Source organism: Colias eurytheme, chromosome 32 (assembly GCF_061535395.1).
Source record: "Colias eurytheme isolate Ceu_HAF_F1 chromosome 32, ilColEury1 Martin Lab GWU primary, whole genome shotgun sequence".
NCBI classification, from domain to species: Eukaryota; Metazoa; Arthropoda; class Insecta; order Lepidoptera; family Pieridae; genus Colias; species Colias eurytheme.
The window spans coordinates 1,507,520-1,527,824 of NC_143011.1; the positions used below are offsets into that span (position 1 = coordinate 1,507,520).

The 20,305-nt window shown below is 34.6% G+C and overlaps 1 protein-coding gene and 1 long non-coding RNA gene across 2 annotated transcripts; both read left to right on the top strand.

Annotated features, from left to right (window-relative positions):
* The first annotated feature begins 12,753 nt into the window (after nt 1-12,753).
* On the top strand, nt 12,754-13,319 carry LOC149895115 (uncharacterized). The gene is made up of 2 exons (XM_090119149.1): nt 12,754-13,053; nt 13,167-13,319. Exons 1-2 carry the CDS (start codon nt 12,814-12,816, stop codon nt 13,317-13,319), a joined length of 393 nt encoding a protein of 130 aa, XP_089975275.1. The 5' UTR covers nt 12,754-12,813.
* Nucleotides 13,320-14,262: 943 nt separating this feature from the next.
* LOC149895116 (uncharacterized) lies at nt 14,263-15,054 on the top strand. The gene is made up of 4 exons (XR_016458509.1): nt 14,263-14,325; nt 14,397-14,529; nt 14,690-14,831; nt 15,012-15,054. It is a non-coding gene; the product is annotated as an uncharacterized LOC149895116 (long non-coding RNA).
* Nucleotides 15,055-20,305: the final 5,251 nt, after the last annotated feature.

A 20,305-nucleotide genomic window follows, 5' to 3' on the forward strand; every position in this document is an offset into this window, starting at 1 on the left:
CGAAAGATCAATTCGAGATAGGGATAAACGGCCGGTACCAAATAATTCAAATAGGGTCTTGAATAAGCCGAATAGATTCGAACCGGGTCGGATAACTTGTTTCAATTGTAACGAAGTAGGTCACCCCAGCTATAAATGCAATAAACCGTTATTAAAGTGTAGTCGTTGTAATTTATTAGGTCATTTGTCTAATGCGTGTTCTAAAATGGAACCCGCTCAAAAGCTAGATAAGGAAAAAACCGTGTTGAAAATCTCTAGTCAACAATCGGCGAGTATTTACACTTTTCCTATACGTATTAACGGGGTAAATGTCCAATGTCATTTAGATTTAGGGAGCGAATGTACTCTAATTCGGTTGACGGACGCCCTAAATCTAGGGTTCGATTGGACCACAAATGATTTACCCTTACTAAAAGGCCTAGGCAATATACCGTACCAGCCTATCGGTAAGTCGTTAGTTAATATTGAGGTACAAGGAATTACTGAAAAAGATATAGAAATATTAGTTATTAATGATAACCTCATTAACTATCCAGTGCTTCTAGGGCATTCATTTTCAGAACGGCCGGGTATTAAAATTACTAAAACCGTAGATAAACTGGAGATTTGTAAGACCCAAAACGCTAAAATACACTTGTTATGTAGGGAGCAAACTTATATTAACCCTGAGGCAATACAAACTGTCGCAGTATTAGCAAAACCTGAACTTTCTTGTACTGTATATGTTAGAGGTGGTATGCGGGGACAAAATGGTTCTGAATTCTATTTGTTTCCGGGAGAATATGAATTAAAAGATGGATTAGGCTGTCTTCTTATCTTAAATCCTAGAACTAAGGGTTTAATTCTAGAACGTGAACAGTTGCTGATACGCAGTATGGTAATGAGTAATGATTGTAAATATGTAAATAACGTTAATTTCACTGACAGGAATGATATATCTGAGCCTGTTATAGGGGATAATCTTAGCGAATTAGAAAAACAAATGGTGAAGGACTTGCTCGCAAGATATAGCAGCTGTTTTTCTTCCTGTCTTAAGGATCTCGGATTTACAACTGTATTAGAAATGGATATACAATTAAAGAATGAAGAACCGGTAGTTTACAGGCCTTATAGACTCTCGTATGCAGAAAGAGAAGATGTCAGGCGCATGGTAGCAGAAATGTTAGATTGTGGTATAGTTAAGGAGTCTTCATCACCTTACGCGAGCCCCATTGTATTGGTAAGAAAGAAAAGTGGTGAGAGGCGAATGTGTGTTGACTACAGAGCCTTAAACAGCAGGACTAAGCGAGACCATTATCCTCTCCCTAGGGTAGAAGACCTTCTTGATCAATTAGCGGGCCATAAGATGTTCATATCGCTGGATTTGGCTTCAGGGTACTATCAGATTCCCATCTCGGAGAAGTCTCAAGAGAAGACCGCGTTTGTTACGCCAGATGGACAATATGAATACACCAGAATGCCATTTGGCTTAGCAATAGCGATAGCTGTTGAAAATTTCATCATCTGTTGTTTTACAGTATTTTTTTAATCATAATGATTAAAAGTATTAGAACTTATGAGATTGGTTCAAGTGTACCTTAGTTAACCTTTTGGGCTTGAAAAGTTAAAGTTACTACAATTTCCACTATCTTTAGCGTAAATCTGCGAAAGCGCCAGTAACGACTTTCAATTACGCATTTAGATGTTACTTACAAAATGAAGCAACAGCTGATCCCGACGAGGCAAAAATACCTCAAACTCAAACCTTTATTTATTCAATTAGAACTCTGCAGAAGCACAATTGAACCATCTTAACATAGAATTGCCACCTGTCTCAACTCACACAGTATTAACCCAACCGGACAAGAAGAGACCTTGGTCCTTACTTTTGGGGTCAGAAATAAATTTAAAAGGTCACCCCTTGAATAAGGCAATAAAATATCAAAACAGGTAAACGGTTTTAATTATAATACAGATTTTTAACATCCAACCAAACCGTGCGGTATCTATTAATGTTTAGAGCCAACGCCACCAATCATAATCTAAACATGGCTAGTACTTTCAGTACAATGCATGAATTATTTATTTAAAACTGATAGGTCATAAACTCTGTACTGGAAACAAATATACTGAACTCAAGAGACTAAAATGATAAGGAGCTTATCTGTGTCCCAAAACTGCAATTACTACAGCCAAGTACGTTACTTTTAATCAATTCGGTTTTAAAATATAATTATGATTTACATCAGAACTTATATACCGAAAGCCTCGGGCTGACTTATTTATAATAATTGTGTTTGTGCATAACACTAGGCAGTCAACAGCTATATGAACGTCAGATAGGAAAAGAGCCAAATTTATCCAGTCAGTAACAAAGGATTTTAACTATAGGTACTTTATTCTAATTCAACCAACTACTACTAGCTACTCCGTATGTCTTTTGGGTAGACGGAGGCAAATAGGATTTTTATTCCAACTATATCATTTGATATTTTGAAAATGTACGTTCGTGTACGGTAGGTACATTTTCATACCGTCAGAGTCATTTTGCAGATTATAGTGGTGCAGCACTGAACACTGTCTATTAGGTGGCTGGTGCTGCCGACCGCGCCTTCAGTTCCGCTTTCCAGAATACCTTCACCCTTCTAGGTGCTACTACTACTGAAATAGCGGTACTCTATCGCGTCGTTCAGGTCTCTAACTGACAGGATTTCTCATATTATCGTAACAACCTCGCTCGTTCTAACGAGAACAAATTATCGCCAAGGAATTCTGCTGCAGGATAATGGCAAGAGAGATTATAAGCTTAACTATGCATTATTATGTTCAGGAATATGGTGGATTTTGAATACTATCGTCGTCTGAAAGTATCTCCTTTCGATAAACTTCATTAAGGATGCAGATCTGATCCCATCTTTGTTCCGTAGGAATGCTACGACAGTCTAAACGTTACACTGTACAAAGAAAATTGCCCTAAATATAGTCGGTTGTTCCAACATCCGTAATATGGCTAGCCTGCCTTGCTAGCCCTTGATTGTAACTGCTACCAATGGAGGCATTGCTCTTGTGTTGTCCACAGTTGTGCGAGTGCAAAAATGAAGAACTGAGCTCGTGGGGAGCTATGTCGAATGAATCTGTGTTAAGATTATGACAGTATAGGACAGTTAGCTGTGGATGCGAAGACAGGACATTACTTTATTCATCCGTAAACACGCGAGGCAGCCACGGACAGCGATATAGCAAGAACTAAACTAGCAAAGTTTAGTTCGCTTACCAGACTTTGTCATGTTTTAAATGCAGTATATCCTCTGTATAGCATTGCATTTATGACTATTGATAAACTTAATTCACCCGTAAACACGAGAAGCAGGCACGGATAGCGATATAGCAAGAACTAAACCAGCAAAGTTTAGTTCGCTTACCAGACTTATATTTTAAAAGCCGTATAGTCTGTACATTTCATTTATTGCCCCCCCCCCCCCCCTAAAAGCAAAGAAATGAGAAGTCATTTGGCAGAGCTTTCTCGTAAAGGGTAGGGGTTCCAAGTTTAAAGCAGATACGAATCTAACGCATTCTCATTTCAGTCACCTGTCGCACCCACTGCACTCACACCTTACGCTGGCTGCAGCGAGGCTCTCCGCGAAGCCTTCTTACGGAGAAACATCCCATCGGAAGCTGTCGAACTAATGTTGGCATCGCTTTCCAGTAACACTAAGAAGCAATATAACGTAACTTATAAACTATGGTGGCAATTTTGTCTAGATAGAAATATTTATATATTCCATATAAATATATTCCAATTTTGAAAGTACAGTAGCGACAGTTATATCGTTTTTAACAAATGAGTTTAACAAAGGGGCTTCATATGGTACTTTAAACTCGCACAGGTCTGCCTTGTCTTTAATCTTAGGAAATAATATCGGGTCGGATGAATGCATAAAACGACTCCTAAAGGGAGCATTCAAATTGAAACCCAGTAATCCTAAGTACAATAATTATTCTTGGGACCCACAATTAGTTTTGAACCATATCTCAAGCTGGTTTCCTAATATAAACATTAATTTGGAGCAGTTGACTAAAAAAATAGTAATTTTACTTGCGCTGTGTACAGCACAGCGGGTCCAAACTTTATCCCTTATCAATCTTAATAATATTTATTTCTCAGACAGTGGAGCTAAGATTTTCATAACAGACTTGATAAAAACTTCGGCTCCGGGTAGAGATCAACCCCTTCTTATACTTCCATACTTTAAAGAAAATATAAGTATTTGTCCCGCTACTGCACTTTCTGATTATATCAATGTCACAAAACATTTGAGGAATGAGGAGGACAATAGATTAATACTAACTTTTAAAAAACCTAATAAACCCGCCACAACTCAAACAATCAGTCTTTGGATCAAAAACGTGTTATCGGAAAGTGGTGTCAACATTTCAATATTTAGTTCACATAGCACAAGACACGCTTCAACATCTACTGCTTGTGCTAGTGGTGTATGCGTTGATAATATACGTAAAACTGCTGGCTGGACTAAACATTCTGAAACCTTTGCAAGGTTCTATAAACTTAATGTAGTTAATGAAAACGAATTTGCAGAATCAATTTTGCAAGAATAATGTTTGATTATATTTTTGTTAATATACAAAATAAAACTAATAATATCTATATATGTTTTATTCTAAACTTGCACCCAAAATGATTCTTACAAAACTTTTATCTCTTAACATCTACATAGTGAATAATATCTGAAGAATGAAGCGATGAAATATAATATATGATCAAACGAACTTCAGAGTGAAGTTCGATCATTATTATATGAATCGCTTCATTCGAAGATATTAACACCCACCACACCCTAACCCAAAGTTTTGTAAGATTACAGACTCTAAAAATAACGAATATCGTACAAAGCGAGCAAATACTTGTCAGGTCGTAATACCCACAATTAATAAAAAATAAAATCTAAAGGCGTGCGTAGTTGCTAGCATTGAAAAAGGGAACTACATAGTAAATAATATCTTCGAATGAAACGATTCATATAATAATGATCAAACTTCACTCTGAAGTTCGTTTGATCATATATTAGTACATTTCGCATTCAAATCATTCAAAATTATTGTAAAATACACGATGAAATTCGAAAATTTAGTTAAAAACATACTTTGTATAGAACGAATTGTAAAAACGCGTTCACTCGAACTAAGTAAGTATCTAATATGATATCAATAAACTAATCTGAATTATTACTGACTCTACAATTCCTATTTTCATTAAGTATTCCAATTATCTTAATATTAGATACCCAATCTCGATTAAACGCGTTTCTATCTGTGCTTTTCCGTAAATCGTTGTTTCATTTTCGAATGTCACCTTTAAAGTAACAAAACACGGCTGACCTACCGTGTTTCGAACAAAATGCATGAAAACTTTCATTAGTAGATAGTTAAGTCTTGTATTTTAAAAGCATGCAATAATTTGTATTTCATTCAAAAACATAATTCGTTTATCGAAACGTTTTTTGCTTAAAACGGTTTCACAATGCATTTTTCTAATTATTATTTTCATTTCAATAATTAGTTACCTAGCCAAATTATTACAAACAATATTTTCGCTCCAACTCCAAGGTATCGTATTACGAGTAGGTACGAGTTAATTGTGTCTTTATGAAGTATAGTAATAAAAAAAACAAAATAAATCTCGTGTAGAGCCATTTAAATCTCGATAATTATTTCTATTAATATTACCTATAGGTACAAACTTTTAAAACTGTCAATTAATGTCAATTGCGCGGCAAATTTGTATTTTTTTTTCTTTTTGAAAATTTCATCATCTGTTGTTTTACAGTATTTTTCTATGAAAATATGTGCAGTTTACAATAAAAACTACGTATATCGAAACAATACAGCTTTGTCTGAATATTAAAATATTATGTTCTCAGTTCAATTACATTATTACTATTTTCGTACATTTCGATATCAGTTGAAAATATTGTATCATATAAAATTTTTGGTTAATGCAGCTGGTATAACAAGGTAATGCGCTTTCGTGTTTTAACTACATAATTAGTTCAATATTAATTTAGCCGTAAAATACGTTATTTTGTTATTAATTTGAATAATATTATTGTAAGGAATCTAATTCAGTGTTAGATTTTCAAAATTAGATTAAGGATAATTTGTAATAATTGAAATAAATATTTTTGGATGTACATACTGGTATTTTTATTTTATTCCCCTGTGCTCATATTATGTCATGAAACCTTTCAGTAGATACATGGACGAAATCGCAGCCAGCGCCCAGCAGCAATTAGCTATAACATACCTATAGGTATTAGGTAAGGTAATAAATAATAGCTCTATAGTTAATACGCACCTTGATACTTACCGTAGAGTTGTTTGATGTTGAATCCGTAATAAATAAAATTAACACAATACATAATTGAATGTTACTTTTGATACACAATACACACTACTTACTCAGAGGGAAATAAACGCTACCTACTATTTTTATTTGAACATAGGCTAGAATTTACTTTTTCACAAACACGTATATTTTTAAAAGCATAATATTATAGTTTATTAAATACTACATAATATTATATACAGTTTCATGAGCATAAAGGAACAACTCTTTTAGTGTCATTGGTTCAAGTGACGACATGAGACAGTTTGGCATTAATGCCGTGTTGCTATTGGTCTATTAATTGAATACTGCACGGAAACAACACACACTATTCCTTATTATTTTTAAATCGTTTTTTTCAATAAATCTGCAACAACAAATCTTTATATTTTTAAAAAAAGGTATTTATCAGTTAACTTGGGATACTAATATATTTCTATGGAAATTAACTATTTTTTGCAATAGATATTAAAAATACAGTTAACACATTAAGTGCATTTAATGATATTATACTCTTTGTTTATATAAATACAGAACGATAATTGAATCATCTAAAAAAAGCCAACAAAAAATGTTAAACTTATATTTTCTTCTTATAATTGGGTAAGTTTTTAAAAAATAACTCGTTTTTAATCTTTTTTCAAAAAAATTATCTAACTACAATAATCAAGACAATAATACTATAGTCTATAATAGTCGCATAAAAAAAAAGTATTTATAACCAGTCTTGACAATTTATGAGCGTTTTAGCCACTGTGCTTTGGTAATTTGCCTTTTTTATGGGAAAAAAATCCGCAATATCGATACTTCTTTGGTCCTGCATTTTCGTAAACATTTTATGGATACTCTGGTACCACATATTTTGAAAAAATTGGGCTATTGTCACGTAGAGTCTCTTCAAAGTGCGTGCCACAAGTCGTATTTGCATCCAAGGCACCTTCAAATCTGTGCTTAATTTTTTCATAAAATCTTTGCGGCTCATTGTATTTTATTTATTTATTTTTTTTATTTTTTATTGTGTGATAGGGAAGCGCTTGACCACGATCTCGCCTAATGGTAAGCTGAGATGTGGCCTATGATGGAGCGCGCTTCCCTAGAAGGAAGCATTAGCATTTATCTACATTATTTTGATATTATATGATATAGAAATTGTTAAAATTCTATATCATGCCGTAAAATATCGCCACTGACCACCTATAACTTTTCCTGTATTAACTGAACATACAGGAATATGGTTTTCGGGCTTCTCTTATCTCTTTATAGTGCTTGTATCCTCAATGTATACCACCATGACATTGTGGCGTTGCCACTTTTATTATCTATATTTTATTATCTGTGGCGTTCCGAAACGGAACGCACTTGATCGAATTTTAAATTGATTCGACGATAGTGAAAATGATTCACTAGGACAATAGTTAATACGCAAAACGCAATACGCAGTTGATACGTATTTAATACCAATACTCAATGATTGTCTCCTGCTAACCTGTACAGACTAGACTCATTGTGGTGACTGGTGAAACATTGTATAGCATTAACAACATAGTACTGTATTATTGAAAGATCGATTAAAGGTTTATTTTACAATCTACGGCTTTCATTATACATGGGTAACAAAACCCCATAACATATTCGGTTTTACTCCGGACAACATCTTCAGCCACCCAATCCCTTTGCTTGAAGTCCAAATCCAGCGGAGGACAATAATCGTCATTTACTAAAATTGAAGGTTTTTCGTCCTAGTATAAAAGTTGTCTGGATCCCATTTTATACTCAATCTATAGTATAATACTATAGATATCATGTGAAACGTGACTTGGAAAAAAATCATTCAAATAAATCACAAAATAAAAATTTGAAACAATTTTAAAAGTTACGAAAAGCCCAATTATACGTCAAAATGACGCACAACATCCTCTTTACAACCAAATGGCGGAATTTACATGGATGAGCCAACTATGTACTGCTAGGTCTCGACGGCTAATGAGTTGATTCTGGATTTTGCAGCGATTCGATGGTAAATATAGAAGAGTTCATACGTCAAATTTACGTAGATTGGACTTCTAGGGTTAAATGCATAAATACCTAAATGATGTTTTGTTTTATTATCTAATAACGATAAAAAAACCCGTTGATTTCATTCGTTTTTCAAGCTACGTGCATAGTTTTTCCACTAAAAAGCCTCAATTGAGTCATAAAGTACACAAATTTCAAGCATAATAAGTCACATCATTTCTATAAAACCAAAACTGGCAATAATATAAGTCGTGTTGTGCGATTATGAACATAGTGCATAAGGGCATAAGTCGTTATATAGCTAACTTAATTGTCTTACCATTTAACAATACCTCAGTCATGAACCACAGATCCTCGCACTCCGATTCCCAATTTTGAATGCGATACGATGGAGTGTCGCGTGATATTGCAAAAAGTATTGTTATCGAGGGTACTTATAAAATTACTTAAAATTAATTAAGTTTAGGTAAGTTGATATTCAACTAATAATCCATCGTGCTATTATCTCGAATAGCCTCCTGGATAAGCAGGTAATTATTAAATAATTAAATAAACAATTATATACCAATAAAATAACCATTGTGACCTATTTATTTACAATTATGTATATGTAATGAAGTAACATTTAATAAACTACTTATATGCTTTTAAAATTCCGTAAAATTATCATAATTACATATATAAACTTCGGAGATCATAATTATATCTCTGGACTACTGGGTTTTTCTACTGCATTTAATTCTACTGATTCTTTGTCAATAGTATCAGATTTCGGGGCATCACACCCTCTTCGATCTGCCGATATAATTTCCTTCATTTTTTTCTCTAACTCCTGATAAAACTCTTCTGGGTCATCGTCATCTTTTCTTTTAGGTACCACTTCAATATTTAGCTCTGGTAAAGATTCACTCGAGTCAGTACTGCTGCGTCGCTCTCGCGATTCTGATGAGGGAGATAACCCTGAAAGTAAATGAACAATGATTTAGTTATTATACCTTTTCTTTATTTTTCCGATCGCATTGGAATCACTACATAGTATAAAACAAAGTCGCTTTCTCTGTCCCTATGTCCCTTTGTACGCTTAAATCTTTGAAACTACGCAACGGATTTTGATGCGGTTTTTTTAATAGATAGAGTGATTCAAGAGGAAGGTGTATATGTATAATAATTAAATTAAATAGTGGAGAAGTACTGTTATTTTTGAGGTTTCTAATGTGATGCCGTAAATAATTACATTTTTTCCTCTTACCTACATTGCAAACGCAGGCTAAACCCTACGAGTTTTATCAAAATAATGTACTAAGTATTGAAAAGGTCTACAGAAAAGTCCGTGATGGTATATATTATGTCTATCTCTTATGGATAACCCACAATAACTTTCTTTTGTCATTTACTTTAAAAATTGCGGGACGTAGCGTTTGCGGCGGTACCGGCCGGCCGCCATTGCACCCGTGCGAAGCCGGGGCGGGTAGCTAGTTTATATATAAAGAATAGTTTATGTTCAAACATAAACTACAAGTATCTTTTGCACATGATATCCCTCATAGAAGTGGACTTCATCACAGGGCCGTAGCTAGTCGAATTTGAGGTAGGGCAGCGGTTCATCATCATTATCTCCAGCAAAATTAGCCATAAGAGGTTAAAAAATACTAATAGCAGTACAGGCTTCTATTTTGATAAAATAAATATTGTCTCAACTTACTTGGTTCCTCCTCAAAATATTCTTCATTACTTAAGCGCGACATATTTAATTAATAGAGTTTTGTTTGATTTAACAATTAAATGAGATTATCGTGTTTAAAAAAATACTCTTGAAGAGGGTAGACGTGAATTAAAAGAATTCTAATTACGATGATCTGGGATCAGGAGTTGCCATTTGAAAAAAAAAGAAGAAGAAGAAGAATTACGATGATAGTCATGCCTAAACTGTGAACACGAAATGAAATGAGATAACTAAATAAACATTTAATTAAGTGTACAAATTGTATTTATCCATATAAAAATTCGCCAGTGTGATTCGTTTTTGGTTCAAGCAGTCACAAAATTCATCGATTTACCTATACTTTATATAATTATCTGTGTTCAGAGTATTCGGCCTGATTACCGGCTGTATGCCTATTTACCTAATATGTAGTATAAAAAATTGTCCCTGGAGTAGCATAAATGGCGAAAAATCGCCTACGTTGGCAACACTGATTAAAAACAAAAATTAGCATCAAACTTGTGTTTAGCTATCGGTTTAAATGTGTGGGTTTGGCGACAGTGGTTTTCATATTAATAATTATGACACTATAGCACTTCTATTTGTTTTAATTGCTCCGAGGTTTTTACTGTTCTGTGCCCGAGACCAGTGTTGCCAGCAAGACTAACATAAAATTTGCTAAATGGCTGTTAAAATTTTGCCAAAATTTTGCTAAAGGATTTATAATTAAGCTAAATATTTTGCTAAAAATTTTTAATGTCAAATAAAACGACATTTTACTTAAAATTTTATATATCCAACACATTTATTTACACATAATATGTAAATAATGACATCATAAATAATAACATCTCTTATTCGAGTGTGTTATTATCAAATAAAATATTAATATCTTGGTCTTCATCCGCAGCCGATAATGTTGACGTAGACGTGGAAGCCTCATTGCCAAGACTATATATTTCCTTGGTGCCTATAGAGCGCAGTACATTATCCGGAACTGTGTAAGAGTAGCAGCATTTTCCTGCCCTCTTTAGGTCGAATCTTATGTATAAAATGGCATTTAAAGTTTTTACCGATAAACGGTTGCGAAGCTTAGTTTTGACGACATTCATTTGGCTAAAAACACGTTCTATTTCCGCGTTGGAATGTGGTAGTGATAATAATGATATTGCCAGCTGTGATAAATCTGCAAAAGGGTTATTACCAGCTGCGTCTTTATAATCCATTACTTCATTCCAGAATTCCAAGAAGATTTACAGAATCTTTCCATTCCTCCCAAGAATACAGCAAAGTGGGGAGACTTTGGTACCACGTTTTAGCTATTCCCGAGAGTTTAGGCAGAGCGTAGTGCACGACTTGTTTTTCTGACCATTCGTAAATTAATTTACATTCCTCAACCTTCGATAACCACGCATTAACAGTCTGTTCTTTTGCCATTGGATCAAAATCAGGTATTACATTGTGAATAGACGAAAATTTATCACTAGAACTAGATTTCATCGATTTAATCGCATCAACAAATGAATCTATTAAAGTACTAGTTACATCGCTTTTATCACCTTTTTGGGGTCTTGTAATAGAACAGTCCTTACTACGTTTCCTACTTCTACGGTCCCGATCAATATTCATAATTCTGCTATCGTGGCGATTTCGTAGCTGACTGCGGCTACGACTTCGATGTTCACCTGATCGTTGGCTGCGACGTTCAATACTACGCCTAGAACGTCGCTCACCGGGACTCCTTTGGTGGTGCTCAGTGTTAGGGCGGCTCCGGTGACTGGCACTTCGGTTCGGGCTTGGGCGCTGACTGCGGCGGTCTGAGCGCTTTTCACTGCGGCGCTCTCTACTACGCCGGCTTCGCTGTTCATTGCCCTCACGACTGCCGTCTCGGCTGCGTGAAGGAGTCCTTGACCAATCACGGCCCATCACCAATCTGATAAAAAAAAAAAAATCCGAATCAGGTTCATTTATTATTATTAATGTCGGAGACGGTCAATAGCGCGGATGTAAAACGACTCTAAGCACGAGTTCCGGGAGGTGGCAGCACAGTGAAGTTGGCGGCTTACTTCATGCTTGTACCGGGTCGAGCCCGTGAAGGCTCGCCCTCGGGACGGCACTTCACATTCGAACATCGAAGAGTTCGGCTGCCTTATTACGGATCTTGCAGACGATCAGCAACAACCAAAAATTGCGCAATAGTTGTTGTCAAACGTCTATTTCTTATTACGTAAAAGCAGACAACAAGCAGACAATCTGCCGTCAACAGTGCTGCCTCTGTCGAGCAACTGAAAAACTAAAAATGCAGTTGTCGCTAATAAAAACTCAAAGGTTGCTTTGCAAATGGTATTAGCTATGACTTGCGACAGCCACACGACAGCAACTACCAAGCAATTGATTTGTCAAATATGCGACAGCTCTAATGCTTGTTGTTGACTTGTTGCTGGTTGTAATAGGAACAATCTAAGGGAACAATAAAGTATATAAAAATCTCAAAATAAAATAAAAATTATAGTTTAGAAGATTGATTCTTAACTGAGATCATCGAATACTTAAAAAACTTATTAAAATATATTACGGTAAGTGTGCAAAATATTTTCATCGGTCTAGAAAAGGTGTTCGACAAGTTTTCGAATATAATTATTTTACTAATAATTACATATTAAATTTACTTTCGGGAATATTAATCATACCTTCTTAGACAGTTTTATATAAAATGGCACGAGCATTCTTATTAATTGAGGCACTCGAGGCCGAAGTTAGAAGACAAGAAGCTCATGATGTGGCTCAGTTACGGCGAAGTCTTCGTAACCAAGCAAGGACTTTGAGCATGACAGATGTTGAGTTCAAGGCACACTACAGAATCTCCCAAGATTCATTTGAAGAGTTGTGTTATGGACTAGCTCCACTAATGGCTAGATCAAAGAGGCAAACAAAGGTTTCTGTAGAGTGTAAGGTAAGAAATTGTTATAAATTCTTGACTTGAATGCATTCATAATATTGTTAGCAGCATTGCAAGACCATGTTTGTAGTCTGCCCATTTATTAAATTATAATAATCACTTTTCAGGTCTTAACAGCTCTGTCTTTCTATGCAACGGGTTCATACCAAAAGCCAGTAGGAATGAGCTTTTTGCATGGTTTAAGCCAGCCTAGTGTGTCAAATGCTGTGAGAGAAGTGACAACAGCACTAAACAATATTAACCCTCAATTCACTACGTGAAATTTGCTAACATAAACAGCTTCCATGAGTCCACTGGACTCATATATTTTCGTAGCGTGGTTTTTCCAAATAAAACTCTTTTTTTAATTAATTTTTTTTATTATTATTTTTAAATGTTTATTAAGGCTAGTGCCTTAAAATAACAAAAAAATAACAAAACTGGATAAACTTCTGAAATACTCTTAAAAATAAAAAAAACTTATTCTAACAGTCTTAAAAAACAGAGTTATTTTCAAAGCCCTATAATAATAACAAATATTTTTAACAAATAATTGTTTTTAATTTTATAAGACTTCTTAAGGAATACAAAACCGAAAATAAACAACAAAAATGTACGCTTCTATACAAAAAAAATAAACGTGCAATGGGGTATTACCACCGATTACAGACAACGATGGCATACCTTTTTTGAGCAACTCAAACATACAGGCTTAAGATATCTAGTGCATAAATGTGCAGTCTTTGTTCTCTTTTTGTAATTACATAGATAACAATACTTTCTTTCTGTCTTAGGTAACCTGTTTTTCGTCAGTCTCATCATTCATAATTTGTGTGATCCATGATTCCAAAACAGAATCTGCCTGGTCTTCATTCATATTTACAACTTTATGTTGTTTTAGATCCATTTTACAAACCTACAACAACAACAAAAATTCAAATAAATATTTTTATATCATTAATACGACAAATAAGCAACATTTAAGAATCGTAACAAATAAATAAAATATAACTTAATTCACTAGTATGAGTCCATGGGACTCACTCGACGTAATAACTTACCAATTACGCAGCGCAGGCGCACGTCCTCTCGCTACCATGGTGCCTGCGTCATTGCAGGAAGGTACTGAGACGGTGGAGGAAATAAATCACTAGGGGAAAAAATTATAATAGTTTGAAAGTTCGATGTGAGTCCAATGGACTCAGGTAGTGAATTAAGGGTTAATATACTGAATAAGTATATTAAATTTCCACAAACACAGCAAGAAAGAAATATCATCATTAACAAGTAAATTTCTATACCTATTTGATATGTACCATGAAAGTTTCACATATCATTAATTTTGTCTATAATTCCAGATTTTATAATAAATTTGGAATTCCTGGTGTCCTGGGCTGTGTTGATGGTACACATGTGGCATTAGTGAAGCCTTCAGAGCATGAAGAACGTTTTTTTAACAGAAAACATTATCATTCTAGAAATGTTCAAATAGTAAGTACTCACTTACTTAACTAAGCTTTAATTTATTTATTACCTATATTAAGTTTGTACGAACCTTTTATTACTACAATTATTAAAAAACTGACTTGCACAATGTTTCTAATACTGTGAGAATATAAGAATTAATTTCTTGTAAATAATGTTTTTTTAGATATGTGACAGTGACCTTAATATTTTAAATGTGGATGCTACTTTTGGCGGAGCTACTCATGATGCATATATTTGGCGCAATTCGGAAATAAATAATCATTTGCAGCAGCTTCATAATAATGGTGAAAGCATTTGGTTATTAGGTAATTATTTTTTGTATTATTAATGTAGTGTGTGTGTTAAGTGTAACAGAATTAATGTTCAAAAATACCTGTTTACTAAATATTTTAATTTTATTATTTATTTTATTTATTTCATTTTTAGATATCAATTTTGTAGTAATTTATACATTATAAAACACTGACTATGCTTTACATTTGCAGGCGACTCTGGATATCCACTGCGGCCATGGCTTCTGACTGTTGACTGTAACTGTTGAGCTGCAGTATTAATATTTTTGTCTGAGGCTATTAGACAGGTGTCATCAGCATATTGATAGATAGAACAGTGGTTGATGACATGTTCCATATCATTTACATACGCCAAGTACAATAAAGGTCCTAACACCGAGCCCTGTGCTGTACCCTCGGTGATGGTCATTTCATTGCTCATTTCATCGCCTACTTTAACACGAAATTTTCTATTAGCAAGATAATCTTTAAACCATCCCAGAAGAGGTCCACGGATACCGGAGTTGTCTAGTTTGTGTATAAGAGTGTCATGCCTGAGTGTATCGAATGCCCTACTATAATCGATAAATAATAGCAGTACATGTTTTTTGTTATCGAGACATGAGTTTACTTCATCTGTAAATTTTGACAAAAGTTGTGAAGTCGACTTACACGGTTGAAATCCAAATTGAGAGACAGATAAAATTTTATTTTCGACATAGAAATTCTGCATTTGTTCGGCTATAAATTTTTCCACGATTTTGTCTAATACCGGAAGAATGGTAATCGGGCGATAATTTTCATACTCACTTCGCGTACCCTTTTTGTGAATAGGTCGGATTATTCCAGTTTTTAACTCTAAAGGATATTTAGCATTAACAATAGATGCATTAATAAATTTAACTATAATATCTACGATTTTAGTGCATATATTTTTTATGTCAATACATCGAATGTTGTCGAATCCGGGAGCTTTATTGATATTAAGTTTTTTGTTGTTAGCTTTTTTAAGTAGCATTGATTTATTTTGTGGATAATAATAATCATTTTCACATAATAGACGCTTATTGCATTTAGGAATGATTTTTTTAATACTATAATAAAATTCTTGTGCAAAATTATTAGCAATTGTTTTAATGTCTATGTTATTTTTATGAAATGCTTTTAAGATACAGTTGTCTATTGAATTTTTGCAGCGACCTGTTAATGAATTCAAAATTTGCCATAAAGCGTGACTATTGTTGTAGTTTTGATTAATTTGATTATGATAGTAATTATTTCTTGATTTTTCTATGAATTTACGCGTTTTATTACGTAATTTATTGTATTTTAATCGAAGTATTTTATTAGTCGGGTCATTTTTCCAGTCAATAAAAGATAAATCTTTTTTTTCACACATAGTTTTTATGGTGCTAGTAATCCAAGGATCTTTGTTTCTTTTACTTGATGTTGAAATTATTTGTTCAAATTGTGATTGATTATAACAATTTTGGATGGTATTTTTTAAGTTATCATATAATTTATATGGACACTCTGTATTCGTAAAATCATCCCAGCTAACATGATCAAGCAAATTATTAAGTTTATTGTTATCTATTTTTCGAATGACTTTAACGTCACCCTGTACATGTGCTAATGATTGTCCAATGCACGACAATACGATCATACGGTGATCAGCCATTGCAGTGCCGAGCGCGCCCGAGTACAGGTCTAACAATTGCGTCCTTACAAAAATGTGATCGATTACGCTACGCGTTATTATTTGGTTTCTTATTTCAATTCTTGTATAATCGGTTATAACACTTGTTAGACCGCACTCGGCCATGCTATTTATGTAAAAATCTTGAATGTTACCCTTTATTTTTATATCTATGTTCATGTCTCCTAAAACAAAAATATCTAAGTGTTTAAAAGGTTTACTAGATAAAAGATCCTTTATCTCCCTTACGAACAAGTATTTACTTTCGTTGGGTGGCCTATATATTGCACAAATTGTTGCAACGTATTTGTGATTAGTCGTTAAATGACCTATGATTGATTCACAGTGATTTAAAGTGTGATGTTTGAATGTAAATACGTGAACGTTCCGTATGTATATTATAATACCGCCACCTTTTTTATTCTTACGTAACTTTTTGTGCATTATATAGCCATTTACATTGAACATATTTGCGATATTATCTTTAATGTTTACTTCAGTTAATATGAGAATATCTATTGGTGAACATGAACTGTTTATTAATTCTAAAACATAACAAAAATTTTTAATTAGTGATCTTACATTTATATGGACTAAATTTAACTTAAATTGAGATTTCGCTAACGATGGAACATTTTTACAAAATGAGTTATATGTACTACAATTAAAAAGTTCTAAATTATTGCTTGGGATATTCGACTGAACTATGGTGACCTACATAAAATACTACATCTATTACCGCCGATGATGTGCTGGTGCTGCCTGGTTGAGGAGATTTTCAATGTCTGTTTCGCTTCTGATCACAATAGGTTTATTATTCTCTGATTTACGGATTAATATATTCCCATTCTGGAACCACACATATTTATAATTTGGTGTTAATTTTTGCTTAGCTTGCCACAGCAGGGTTTTATTCGCTTTAGTTAGGGCTTTGCGTACTATCACTTTGGTTTTAGCTGCTGGTACTGCTTCATCACATACCACCTGTCCCACAAGTACCTCTCTGCGTCTGGAAGCACGTACCCACATATTACATAATTCCTCCTGTTTGAACTCCAGTTGAATACATCCATCCTGTCCGTTTCTTCCTTCCAGGCGCTTCACGTTGGAGATTCCTTCTTTGGTTAGATTTAGGTTATCAGCTAACTTGTTACATAAGTCATTAAGGTCTTCATTAGGACGAGACGGAATGTTGGCAACTTCTATGACGGTATCCAGACGCTGCTGTTCCATATAGCGCACGTGTTGTTTTAATGCATTTATTTCTAGATCGAGGTGTGATTTTTCGTTTTTGAGGTTAGTATATTTTTTCTCTAGCTCTTTTATTTGTTTATTTTGGGCTTCAACAGTTCTTGTTAGTTCGTCGATTTTGTCACAGCAGAAGCTTAACGATGTTTCGATGGGCTGAAGCTCCTTCTTAAGTATTCTTTTCATTTCTAAAGTAATATCTTTTAGGAATTTGTTAGTATCTATACAACTTGTACCTTGGTTCCCTTCTGAAATAGTATCATCTTCTTCCTCCTCTAAAGGTATTATAAAAGATGATTTTTTGTGAGGCGAGTTAATTTGACAATCGTCACAGGTCCATTCCAGGCTCCCGGCGCCACGCAAGGCGGAGAGCTGTTTGGAGGACAGTCCAGTACATGATTGGGTTGCATGAACAACCTTTCCGCACTTGCTGCATTCCAATCCTGGTGTTCTTTTCGTTAGGCCCTTGTTACAGTTATCACACTTTGACAATGTAATTATTGCACGAGATGTATTGCACAGCAGAACCGGTCAGCGTAGCGGCGCGTATAAGACTCAAGTGTAGTACCTACTAAGAAAGTTCCCACCATAGGTTCACACGGTAACTCGTATATAAACAGTTTGTGCGTTATGCACAGTTAGTTAAGGGCTTGTCGGGACGCGGGTTGGTCGCATTAGGTCGAATATTAATTACATACGAATATATATATGTAGTTAACCTTTGCGTAGTTATTACATCCTTTATTACACCCGCACATAACAAGCCCCTACATTGGTGACCCCCGACGAAAAGTGAACATTATTATAGTGAATTGCATAGATTTCGTTTGTGTGATTATTTAATTTATTGATTAAATAAAAATTTAATTCAAAATGAATCCGGCAGTTCCAGTTAGAGCAGTTTCGTCGGTACAGTTAAACCTTCTCGAGCAGTTAGCACAATTAAAGCAGCGGGTAAACCAGCTGGAATGTGCAGGCTCGAGAGGCAGATCATTTAGTGGTCGAAGGTATGGGAATCGCGCGCATCGCTCCGCATCCCGAAGTCGCGATCGTGCAGGGATATCAAAACAGAAAAATCCCAATTGGCTATGTTTTTTCATTTTTTTCATATAATAATAGGTTAAAGAAAATAATGTTACCTGAAAGTGGTACATTTATTTATTGTAATTTAGATAATGATAAAATTAGACCCTACTTGACTGATAAATTTCGACGTATTGCCTTTGATAGTGTACATAATTTATGTCATCCCGGAATAAGGACTACACGCAAATTGATTCAAAATCGTTTTTATTGGCCAAATATGATTCGTCACGTTGGCCAATGGGTTAAAAGTTAAAACATGCATTGAATGTCAACGATCGAAGGTTAATCGACATACAATGTCAGGTTTAGGATCGTTTCTGCAGTGCGATAGGTTTGAACATATTCATGTTGATTTAATTGGACCTTTACCCACTTCACCCGAAGGTTTTAGGACGTATTGCCTAACCATAGTGATAGGGGGACGCGATGGCCAGAATGTTTTCCTACGAGAGATATAACTGCTGAAACGATTTCGCGTGTAATATATGAAGGATGGATCTCTCGTTTCGGTTGTCCGAAAAAGCTAATAAGCGATCAAGGACGCCAATTCGAAAGTCAATTATTTGCTACACTAATGAAGTTATTAGGTATTAATAAGTTGCGTACGACACCTTACCACCCACAGAGTAACGGGGCGGTAGAGCGTTGGCATAGGTCGCTTAAAGCGGCATTAACGGCTCGCTTATGCAATATATCATCTTCTTGGGTTACGGAATTACCAACTGTGTTGCTAGGACTTAGAACAGCAGTAAGAAGTGATACCGGCATAAGCGCAGCAGAAATAACGTACGGAACAACTTTACGATTACCAGGTGATTATTACGATAAAAAATCGAGTTTTGAAATAGATAGCAGTCTTGAGTATGTAAGTAAATTACGAGACTCTATTAGGAAATATCAGTCAGTAGCTATTAGGCAGAATGAAAGACGGAACATATTTATTCACCCCGATTTGCAAAAGTGCGATTATGTTTTTGTAAGAAACGACGCAGTACGTAAGCCTTTACAACCAACATACGACGGTCCTTATCGTGTGTTGAGTCGAGAGGAAAAGGTATTTTATATTCAAATGACTGGCAGGAAAGTTAGTATATCTGTAGACCGTCTAAAACCTGCATATTATTTGAATGATGATAGTGATACGACATCTGGGGCAGATACTGAGGTTCCGTTACAAATTCCAAGTAGCGAATTGCCTAATACACATACCACGCGTAGTGGAAGAGCTATACGATTACCAGTACGATTTAGGTAATAGTATTGTATTTGTAATTTTTTCAACTATTTTATATTTATTAGAATTACGATGATTATAAGTATTATTAAGTCTTCTTAGAAATGTATAATAAATACTTACTAATCAACACATCGTATTTAATAAATAATAGAACTTAAGTAATTTTGAAACGAGTTCATTGTTTAACGTTTTAAGTATGGTATTTCAAATTTATGTTTGTGTTGAGTTTTGATTGAA

Bases quoted from the DNA above. Each gene is read 5' to 3' on its own strand.
- LOC149895115 (XM_090119149.1), top strand. From the start codon at position 12,814: ATGGCACGAGCATTCTTATTAATTGAGGCACTCGAGGCCGAAGTTAGA. The intron at 13,054-13,166 runs GTAAGAAATTGT...ATCACTTTTCAG, and splicing joins AGGTTTCTGTAGAGTGTAAG to GTCTTAACAGCTCTGTCTTT.